Raw genomic sequence first — 12,081 nt, forward strand, 5'->3', positions numbered from 1 at the left:
CTGAAACATATGCTAGACAATAGTAGCTTTATCCAGTGCCACCCCTTCCCTCCCTTATCCCCTTCCTCTTCTGTCATAACACATAGTCCAGAGGGTGGCTCTGCATACACATTTCTAATGTGTAGGGAGGGTAATTTTATAACAGGGTGCCTATGAAGAGAAGTAACATAGGTGTATATGTGGAGTACTGGTGAATTAGACCATCTTACTTGGTGACTTCTTTGGATTATAATATATAATATTACTATTCGCCAATGTTCATATCCCATCTCTATGAAAATGTAATGTATTGCCTTAAATACCTTCTTCATATAGATATCCCTCATCTGACATGAATTAGGTGCTTATTTTAGAAGCCCTATTTAAGTTTTGTACATCTTAAAACCAGCATTTAGATGTTCGTATTGCATAGATGTCCAAATCCTGATTTTATAAAACTAGAATATGGATGTCTAAAACTGCTGTATGTTCATGTGGCAAGGAGTGTAGTCTGGGCATGTTTTGGGTGGTACTAGGAAAGGCTCAAAATATGGAAGACCAACTATGATTGCGGAAGGGAAGGATGGACGTCGTCTGTATTTAGACCTGGTACTTGGCCCTAGAGGCCAACTGAATTTCGGCTTCAGCTTCAGTGCCAAAAACTGACTCAAAATCTGCATTTGGCCTGGTGCATTTTCAGCTGAAACCAAACCATTTTCTTCTGTCCTGTGGCTCTCCTCATCCCTCCCTCCTCCGACCCTCCTGTAGGCTGCCACCACCCCTGGGTCTACCTTACCAACATGGTGGTCTAGTGGTGAGTTGGAGCAGGAGTGATCTGCAGTTATTAATATAGAATAGTGCTGGTGTAAATGCTTGAACCTAGACAAGGAAAATATGAGACCAGATTAATCTATGTGCCTTACTGTGCACCCCAACCATGCTTCGCCCAAACTCCCCCTGTGTGAACATCCATCCATAAACTAAGCATTATGGCAGATATGCACATTTTTACAGAATAGTGCTTATCCAGTATTCTAGTTATTTACATGCAAGTGTGTAAACATCTGCCACATATTACATTTTAGGGCATTATGTTATTTTATGCATGCATAATATTGTACATAATACATATGGGTGCACATAACCTCACATAATTTGCCCAGAAGCCCACATGTAGCATAATAATAATACATCATAAAATATAACATAAAAAACATAAACTAATGCTAAACAAACCCACCTACTCTCCCATAACAAATCCTCAGGTACAAAATAAGTACGTGTATATAATATGTAAACAGCTTTGATTGTAACCACAGAAAGGCAGTATATCAAGTCCCATCCCCCTCCCCTTTCAAGACATGTAAACAATCACAGCCTGTGTAACAATTTCTGAAATCACCAAGTTTTCAATAGGAATAAGTGATTGTGGAGGCCTTGTTGAATGGCTTGGTGCCATAAATAATTGTGATCTGTGTATGCCGTATGATACAGACTACAGATTTAATGTAAGGAAAATGTCGTGTAATTACTGTGAGTGTGATTCATGCTGTTCAAGCCCGTGTTCTCTGCTTTCCTTTGTTCCCAGTGGAGATGTCCTGGATAAAGCTGTTGTACATGCCATTGAGTCTGCCATCATAGAATGGAGCCATCAAATTCGGGGGGTGCTAAAGAGAGAATCTTCTGAGCAGCTCTTGCAAGGAAACAATCCCAACCCAAGTGTGGAATTAGAGTTCTGGAAAAACAGGCAAGGCATGCCAAAAGTGTACTCTGCCCCTGCTATCTGTTCAGTCATGGTGCACAGATAACCTTCAGCTCCTATCAGCATACCTGCTGATAGCAATGGAAGAAAAAAGGACTAGTATCTGTCACCCGAACTACCAGACATATTTGAAATGGCCGCAGATGCGCATAATTGTCTTTCACGAAAGTTTACGTCTAGGTTGTGTCTGTCTGTCTATCTGCCTGTATGCATGGGATGATATGCACATATAGGCCACTTACTTTTATGGTGCCACGCACAGCCACTTCACAGCTGGGAACAGAGTGGGAGGAACAACATAAGTCCTTGCTGCTCCTCTTACATTTAGGTGTCCTTTTACTAAGCTGTGTAAGTGTCTGCACGCGCCCAACGGGCACCAAAATGGAGTTACTGCCCAACTACCGCATAGGTCTTGCGGTAATTTCATTTTTGGCATGCATCCGATGCGCGCGTCTGAAAAATATTTTTTATTTTCAGGCGCGCTTAACGGATGCATGCCAAGTGGCATTTGATGCGCGTAGGTCATTACTGCCTGGTTACTGCATGAGTCTTTACTGCTAGGTCAATGGTTGGCGGTAAGGTCTCAGGCCCAAAATGGACGTGTGGCAATTTTCATTTTCGGCAAAAATAAAAAAAGACCTTTTTTACAGGCGCGCTAAAAAATGGATTGGCGCATGCCCAAAACCCACGCCTACATTACCACAAGCCGTTTTTCAGCGCATCTTTGTAAAATGACCCCTTACTGCTGGAGAAGGGAGATGCAAGAGTTCATTTAGCTTATGGGTGAAGAACCTCCATTTATATCTTTTGTTTCTCCTTGCCTCCCCTCTCCTGAATCTGCTGTTCAAAGGAGCAGAGAACATGACAACAGAAAAATATCATATGGCCTTTCCAATCTGCACATCATCTGTTTAGCTTTACAGTTCCTTCCTGTCCCTCAGAGATCTGCTACACTTGTCGTATGATTTCCTCAATTGAGGTACTGTCCTAGTCTCCACCACCTCCAATGAGAGGCCGTTTAGTGTATTCAGCACCGTGTTTATAAAAATATTTCATTAGATTACTTCTGAATCTACCCCTTTTCACCCTCGTTCCATGACACCTCATTCCAGAGCTTCCTCTTTCATCAAAGAGGCTTGCCTCAAAGACATTAAAATGGATAATTTTATAAGTGACTCAGGTGGTAGCATTTTTAGCTCGTGGTGGAAATCAGCTGGCAGTAAACACTGAGATGCCCATTATATTTCTATTACTTTCAATATACTCAACTTCACCTCAATTATATCCTCATTATAACTGAACACACAGAGGTGCTTTCATAGGATCATCAGATCAGCGTTCCAACCTCTAAAATGGTGGAGTTATTGTGAGCCAAGCATTTTCAGAGAGGCAGTATCGCAATCCTCATCAATCCCAATTTTTAGTTTTTACTTATTTTTTCATTATAGCATTCACTTATATCATTTGTCTTAATTTCTCCATAGTTTAAATTCCAGATTAATACTTAGCTTTTCAGCCACTGTAGATAATGTATGGTGGAGACCCAATATCACCGACATAGATCCATGTTTCGCTAGATGCTGTTTCAAGGTAGTCTCTATTTTCTTGTCAGCGCGTTATAAATTTGAGTCATATATACACATTTATAACAGGCTTTGAAGGTATGGAACACTCAGGGGTCCTTTTACAAAGGCACGCTGAAAAATGGCTTGCTGTAGTGTAGGCATGGGTTTTGGGTGCTCTGATCCATTTTTCAGCGTGCCTATAAAAAATGCCTTTTTAAAATTTTTGTTGAATATGGATATGCGGCAAAATGAAAATTGCAGCACATCTATTTTGGCTCTGAGACCTTACTGCCAGCCATTGACCTAGCGGTAAAGACACGCAGTAACCGGGTGGTAATGACCTACGCATGCCAAATGCCACTTGGCATGCGTCCGTTACGCACACTGGAAAATAAAAAATATATTTCGGACGCATGCCAAAAATGAAATTACTGCAAGAGCCATGTGGTAGTTGGATGGTAACGCCATTTTGTTGCAGATTGGGCGCACGTAGACGCTTACACGGCTTTGTAAAAGGGCCCCTCAAACAGGAAAAAATTGTCGGTGGAAAGGAAGCTCTAGAACAAGAGGTCATGATATGAGACTGAAAGAGGGAAGACTCAGAAGTAACTTAAACATATTTCTTCAAAGAACAAGTGGTGGATGCATAGAACAATCTCAAGTGGAGGTGATGGATGTAAAATCATTAACAGAATTCAGGAAAGAGTGGGCTGAAGCACACATGTCCCTCAATGTCAGAAAAGTGAAGGCATAGCCGGAGAACAGGTGAGGTTTATAGAACTGGGGAAATAAACTAAGCAGGTTAGATGGGTTATAGTATATGATGATGGTATATCAGGTCTGTTTTGTAAATATGTATATTTAAAATATACATATGCTTATAGGGTAGTATTCATTGTTTCAGATATTCTGATCTGGAGTGTGTCTACAATCAACTGAAAGGTAAAAAAGTGAGGAAGATGGCAGAGCTCCTGGAGAGAGTGGAGAGCAGCTATTTTCCGGCATTCAAAGCCATGTTCAAAGATGTTGTGGCAGGTAAGTGTAGTCATGGGGGAAGCTGCAAAGGCAAGGTTTGGGACAGGGGGATATAGTGGCAGGGTAAGATGAGTGACTGTCTTTTGAGGACTCTATGTTGAGGTTAGGCTGCCTTGCCATTCTGAGGGGGCACAACACAGGAGAGGTAGTGGAGTTCAGGGTCAGGTAAGTGATGTGTGCAAAATTCTGGATATGCAGGATGGCAAAAGATATAGGGTGGTCTGTTGGGTCATCTTTGGAGGCAGGTTGTAAGGGGTGACTGATAGATCATGCCTGGGGCTGGGTTGACAGAGGAACCGTGCAATAAACTGGAAGTGCTACTGCTATCTGTAGAAACCCTTATTTCAGGACTGTTTGTACAATTCATTTCATTTCATTCATTTTCAGTATTTATATACCAGTTAGACCTAAGCGGTTTACAGTTTTATTTTACAGGTACTGGGTCTGTCCCTAATGGGCTCACAATCTAAGTAGTACTACTTACTGTTGTACCTGGGACATTGGAGGGTTAAGTGACTTGACCTGGGTCACACAGAGCTGCAGAGGGAATTGAACCTTGTTCTCCAGGATCTCAACCCACTGCCAACCATCAGGCAGCAGTGTGAATCCAACCCAGTTCCCTAGGTCCGCAACCTGCTGCACTAACCATTAGGCCACTCCTCCACTCCTTATTCATTTATATTAAAAATAAATCTTATAGCTGCATCATATACAAACAGGAAAGAGAATCCAAAGCACAGAAAACCGAGATAAAAAAAAAAAGCACAATGAGCCTCCAACTACTACTACTACTTATCATTTCTATGGCGCTACTAGATGTACGCAGCGCTGTACACTTGAACATGAAGAGACAGTCCTGGCTGCCCATCCCTAATAAAGCAAATATATGAGCAGTTTACAATGTTAAAATGAGGGGGGAAGCCTGTGTCAGAGGTCATCAGTGTCAGTGGTACAGTCTGAGTAATATCCTATGTTCTTTCAAATACCAACACATATAAATGTTAAAAAAACAACATACCCAAGTCTCACAAATAAGGAAACAATGCTGTCAGGGCTGTAAAGCTTCAGATCATTTGTCTATCTCTCTGGGCAGCAAAAATGGTAGTCTTGTTTCCTTGGCTATATTGTTTTTACATTTATATGTGTTGGCATTGTCTTTAGGTATTTGAAAGATCAGAGGGCATCACTCAGATTGTATCACTGACATTGACAACTTCTGACGCGGGTGTTATGCCAAAATGTGGCCCATGTTGGGTCCTCCATTAAACTTTGGATGCTGTCTCACTCTTGGGTAATATAGCCAGTAGGTGAGGGCAGATAGTGTGGATAAAAGGCAGTCAGAGAAAATGTAACTTATTTTGGAAAAAGATTTGCCTAGTACTTTTCTTCCTTTGCTTTACAGCTCTGACAGAGGCTCAGGACATTAACCTGCACTTGAGTCCTCTACAACGTCACTTTGAGGACATTGAGAACATGGAATTTAATGAGGTGAAGCCTTTAATCAGGCCCCTGCTGCACATTATTTGCTTAGTGTGGGTGACATCCAGATATTACAACACACCTGTTCGGCTCATAGTTCTTCTACAGGAAACCTGCAACCTACTCATTCAGCAAGTAAGTTCCGCACGTAAGTGCTGGCAATGACCTCTACAAAGAATAAAGAGGAAGAAGTCATTCAATGGCTGTGGAAAATGGTTGAGAAAAATCAAACTTAAAGAGATAGAACTGCAAAGAAAACCATCACTAAATGGTGTCAAATTGGAAAAAAAAAACAACTAAAATCTTTTTCAAGTATATTGAAATCAGGAAGCCTGTGAGGGAATCAGTTGGACCACTAGATGATACACTGCAAATTGAGACTAAGGACTACCTTAAGAACATTTTAGTTAATTCATTCATGGTCTTCACTGCAGAGGATATTGGTCAGATCATTCTTTGTAGATGATTCTGAAGTATTGATAAAATTCAGTGTAAATCTGATGATACGCAAAATAATAGGAAATCACCAGGACCTTGTGGTATCGCCCCAGAGTTTTGAAGGAACTGAGATATAAAATTGTACACCTTCTACTAATAACATGTAAAGTGCTATTTCAAATCTGCCACTGTTCCAAAGGAATCATGGTTAGTTTTCTCAGTAGAAAGAGGGAACCAGTGGAATACCTCAGGATTTGTGCTGGGGCCAGGGTTTAATATATTCAGTGGTTTTCTAAAAATGTGGGTAATGGGTGAGATGATTGAGGGCAGTTTTGTACCCTGCTGAGTTTTCCTTCTAAAATTTGGGCAGAACACATTGCTCAGTTTACTTTTGTACCTGCAATGGTGCTATACAGATGCTGGAAAGTATCCGTGGAAATCTGAAAATTATCTGGTTGATATTCAAAATGATTTAACCGGCCAGAAATGGCCACTTACCAGTTAATTTGCTTGATCGTGGCTATGTGGTCATTTTCAGCGGCATATAGCCAATTATCTTAGCTGAAATGACCAGTTAGCACCTAAATGAAAACCAGCTATGTTGGTGGTGTTCCGGGGGCACAGTCAGCACTTGGCCAGTAGCATACCAGGGACGGTGGGAGCGACCCATCCCGGGTGCAGACAGCAAGGGGGTGCTGCGGAGCAGGTATGTGGCTATTGCCTCTGCTGGTCCCCTGCCCCCTTTAATTTTACTTCCTGTTCTGGGACAGGGGACTAGCAGAGCTAACAGCCGCATGCCTGCTCCACACACCTTCCTGCTGGGAGGAAAGGTCAGGTGATGTTCTTGGGGGGGTGGGGGGGGGAGTGCGCCTTTGGGGGGTGATACGCCAGGGGGGCCACCATGCCGAGGGGGGGCACAGCGGCAACCCACCCCAGGTGGCATACAAGCTAGAAATACCACTGTACATGGCTGCTTAAAGCTTACTAAAACTAAACAAGGATAAGACTATCAGGCTTATTTTTGAAAGAGAAGGACGCCCATCTTTCGACACAAATCGGAAGATGGGCGTCCTTCTCCCAGGGTCGCCCAAATCGGCATAATCGAAAGCCGATTTTGGGCATCCCCAACTGCTTTCCATCGGGGGGACAACCAAAGTTCCCGGGGGCGTGTCGGAAGCGTAGCGAAGGCGGGACTGGGGTGTGCTTAACACATGGGCGTCCTCGGCTGATAATGGAAAAAAGAAGGGCGTCCCTGACGAACACTTGGCCGACTTTACTTGGTCCATTTTTTCTTGCGACCAAGCCTCATAAAGGTGCCCGAATTGACCAGATGACCACCAGAAGGAATCAGGGATGACCTCCCCTTACTCCCCCAGTGGTCACTCCCACCCTAAAAAAACTTTAAAAATATTTTTTGTCAGCCTCTATGCCAGCCTCCAATGTCATACGCAGCTCCCTGACAGCAGTATGCAGGTCCTTGGAGCAGTTTTAGGTGGGTACTGCAGTGCACTTCAGGTAGGCGGACCCAGGCCCATCCCACTCCTACCTGTTACACTTGTGGTGGTAATTTTTAGCCCTTCAAAACCCACCAGAAACCCACTGTACCCACAGGTAGGTGCCCCCTTTCATCCGTAAGGGCTTTGGTAGTGTTGTACAGTTGTGGGGAGTGGGTTTTGGGAGGCTCAGCACACAAGTTAAGGGAGCTATACACCTGGGAGCAATTTATGAAGTCCACTGCAGTGCTCCCTAGGGTTCCCGATTGGTGTCCTGGCATGTGAGGTGGACCAGTGCACTACGAATGTTGGCTCCTCCCACGACCAAATGGCTTGGATTTGGTCATTTCTGAGATGGGCGTCCTCGGTTTCCATTATTGCTGAAAACTGGGGGCGACCATCTCAAAGGTCGACCATCTCTAAGGTCAGCCTAAATGTTGAGATTTGGGCATCCCTAACCGTATTATTGAAACGAAAGATGGACACCCATCTTGTTTCGATAATACAGGTTTCCCCGCCCCTTCGCGAGGACGCCCTCAGGAAAACTTGCGCACCCCGTTCGATTATGCCCCTCCTGGTGTCCTTCTTCTCTGAACACATATTTCCGTTGGAACATCTTGGAGTCTGCAGAGTCATCAGTCTCTCATCACCACCAAGGTTATATCCAATTGTATCTGCCATATATGGGCCGCATAGCCTCAGTTCCTCCCAGGTGTCACCTTGACATGTAACATGTACTTTCCATTTACTGAGAAAGCACTGTAGCTTATATGCAGCTGCAGGAAGAAACTAAAAATATGCTGAGAACAGCAAGGCTAGGAAAACTGAGGGCCAGCAGGCCTAGTATAGGAAGGAATATACACCACCCTCTGTCGCCTGCCAGTCAATCAGTCTCCAATCCAGTTCACTGCTTTGGGTCCTAAGTTCAGCCCTCTCAGCTTATTCATGAGTCTTCTGTGAGGGACTGTATCAAGGGTTTTGCTGAAATCCAAGTAGATTACATCTAGCGCATGTCCTTCATCCAGTTTTTTGGTCACCCAACCAAAGAAGTCAATCAGATTTGTTTGGCAGGAATTTTGTTTTGTAAAGCATGTTGCCTTGAATCCTGTAACCAATGGCTTCTAAAAAGTTAACTATCCTTTCGTTCAGCAGCGACTCCGTTATTTTTCCTACCACCAACGCGAGGCTTATTGGCCTGCAGTTTTCCACTTATTCCCTGTCTCTGCTTTTGTGAAGCGGGACCAAATCAGCTCATCTCCACAAAAGCTGGTATGGTCCCTCTTCATAGATTGTCTTTCAAGTCTCTAGTCCACAAGTTTCATATCCAGTGGATATAGAGATGTGGTATTGCTAGCCTTAGACACTTTCCTCCTCATTCTATAACTTGATGCCTAATGTTAGGCACCATTTGCACTTGTGTGTTATAGAATAATAGTCTTTTCAATGCATCAGAGGCACCAGTAATTGGTAGCTACCCATGTAAGTGCTTGACAGTAGTCTATAAGGTACATGCCAAAGTTGCTTAGCACATAACCACAAGGGGACATACATGTGGGCAGAGCATGGCAGACCATAGTCATGTCACCAAGCAGTGCATGCAACTTATTGACCACTAACAGTTGTATGCATTCCATGGTACACATGGACGTGATAACTTGTCAGTCATTGATCTGTCGCAAATGGGTGCACCTAAATTTCAGTGAATCGGTGTGGCTTTGCACTAGTATTCTGCAATGGCTTAGGTGTTCCCTGAAGCCATTATAGGATTGGTGCCAAGTGCGTCCCATTGTGTTGTCTACATCTTGGTGCCAAGTTATACAATTTTCCCATTTCTGTCTTAAAGTTGGCCTAGGGGCGGAAACCCAGGTGAGAGAATATAGCCGCGAGAAAGAGTATTTTAGTATTCTATCCATTTTTTTTTGGATAGTTTACAATGAGAAACTCCTCTTCAGACAATAGTAGAGAAATGGCATGGAAAGCATTCATTTATTAAATCTGGAGGAGGCAGACAGGTCCAACATTTGGCATGTGTCCCATCACACAAAGATCCACCATAGAAGAGCAGATCTTATTCATATGTTGTTGCGAAGATGATGTCTGCTTCCAGAACTTTGCTCTAATGAATTTGGAGGCAAGCAGCACTTAGGAGACTAAAACCTTCATGTCTTTAGCCAAGAAGACATCTTTCCAGAGCCCTAACAAAAGCATGTAGTCCACCACCCAGGAAATTTCCAGAGAAATCCTGCCTCCAGAAACCTAGCACCTGCAGCAGGTCCACCCCTCTCACCATATCCCCTTAGCACAAAAGTGATCTAGTTTTCACAAAACATTTTTGGCACCAGTAGGAAGTGCATAAGTATCACCATACAGAAACAGAATGAAGGTCGATCAAGCCCAGTATCCTGTTTCCAACAGTGGCCAAACTAGGTCACAAGTACCTGGCAAGATCTCAAAAGAGTAAAACAGATTTTATGTTTTATCCTAGGGACAAGCAGTGGATGTTCCCAAGCCTATCTTAATAATGGTATATGGACTGCTTTTTTGATATACTGGTGCCCTCATTCTGGGGAGCTGTGAACACTGCCTCCATTAATCTCTATCCAATATGGGATACAGAAGACTCACCTGAGAGATTGAACTGGAAACCATCCACATGGCAGCACCCAGCCCTCCCAGTGACACATACATTGTTTTGACATAACTGGTGCTGAAAGATGATTTGGACAAGTTTCTGTAGGATTGATCCATTTACGGTTATTAATCAGGTAGACTTGAGCAATGCCACCTCATATTGCTGGTAGCTGTGAGTGAACAACTGGGAATAGATTTCCTGTTGGGATCTGTTGGGTTCTTCTTCCAGATTATCTTGATGGTCGCTGTTGGAAACAAGATGGGTAGGCTTAATGGACCATTGGTCTGACTTAGTAATACGCTACTTTCGTTCTTATGGGTAATGAGGAAGCCTGCCCGGCAAACTGCAGAAGTAAGAGCACAGCCAAGCAGCTGAAGCCTTTCCCTCCTTTAAACAGAGATAAAGCAAAGTTAAGAACTTGTTATTAATTAAATATGGAAGTTCTTATGGGTAAGAAAAACTCTTCAACTTTCAAAGTTAAAAATTATGGAGAACTCATAGGAAAGGTGAAAATTGAGTTTTCTTGCTTTTTTTTTTTTAATGAGATCATCAGTGCTTCTTCACCCCTGTAATGATTTTATTAGAGAACGATTTGGCAGATGAGTAAAACATTCCAGTTAAATATGTGTAACTTTTCTGATGGTGTGTTACAGGCCAGGAACTACTTGAACCCTGAAGACATCCTAAAGGGTGAAACTGAAGAGAGCCTGAGTAAAGTACAGGAGGTTCTTGGTATTTTGAACTTCTTTAAAGACACATTTGAGGAAAGACGGGCAAACCTGCACACTTACTATAAAGATGGCCAGGATGTGAAAGAATGGGATTTCACATCGCAGATGGTTTTCACAAGGTTGGACAGCTTCTTGAGCAGACTTATGGCTATAGAGGTGAGCGCTGAAAACCAACACTGTGTATGGTAAGCATGAAACAGGTAAAAGCCCAGCTCCTTTGCTGCCATCCATGCCCTGGCAGTTTAGAAGGATCAGATTTTAAAGTAAAACGAGAGAACATGAGGAGAGATTTGTCCAAGAGGTAAAAACGAAAAATACAAAGTTTTTTTAAGTATGTCAAAAGCAAGAAGCCTATGAGGGAGAGAGACCAGTAGACAGCCACAGGATAAATGCATTCTGTGGTTTGATTGGGGCTGGATTTAAGATATTGGTGCTCATAGGTAGGACCAAAAAGCAGTGGGAAAGGAAGGTTTCTCCCCAGAGACCAAAGAGCATTATCCTAAGGCAAGTGGAATCAGGCTGCTGTTGAGGCAGTTCTTTAGTGTCTTCAATATTTGGCACCATAGGTGTTTGCCTGTGGTTAAATCTAGGCCTGGATTTGGTCTTCATGGTAGAGGATATTTGGATTTTCTTACCCATTTTTTCCCCAAATCCAAGCTCAAAGAGACAGTTCAGATTCTGTACAATTCTGTTGTATTTGAGGCAGTGAAGGGTTAAGCCCAATTCACAATGAGTGTAAGTGGGATTTGAATCCTGGCTTTCCTGGTTCTCGGCCCACTGCTCTAACCACTGGGCTGCTCCTTCATACCACACTAGAGCCACTCCTTGTAGGTGATAACATAGAAGAACTGGTACAAATCGAACAGAGAGTTTTGAGGAGGAGCTGGCTGTTGAGGTACATGTGAGTACCATCAACATACGGAGATATGGGATAGAGGTTCTGGAAGCCAAATTTAGTTATCTTAGG

General features: G+C 43.1%; 1 protein-coding gene across 1 annotated transcript in view; it reads left to right on the forward strand.

The window, feature by feature from the left end:
• The window catches only part of DNAH9 (dynein axonemal heavy chain 9), a 408,742-nt gene that overhangs the window by 20,288 nt on the left and 376,373 nt on the right, over nt 1–12,081 (forward strand). The window contains exons 3-6 of the mRNA XM_030208005.1: nt 1,568–1,726; nt 4,211–4,341; nt 5,744–5,955; nt 11,037–11,270. Of these exons, the coding sequence (XP_030063865.1) occupies nt 1,568–1,726; nt 4,211–4,341; nt 5,744–5,955; nt 11,037–11,270 (736 nt within the window). The remainder of the gene's footprint in view (nt 1–1,567; nt 1,727–4,210; nt 4,342–5,743; nt 5,956–11,036; nt 11,271–12,081) is intronic.

The sequence above is a fragment of the Microcaecilia unicolor genome, chromosome 6 (genome assembly GCF_901765095.1).
Source record: "Microcaecilia unicolor chromosome 6, aMicUni1.1, whole genome shotgun sequence".
Classification (NCBI taxonomy): Eukaryota; Metazoa; Chordata; class Amphibia; order Gymnophiona; family Siphonopidae; genus Microcaecilia; species Microcaecilia unicolor.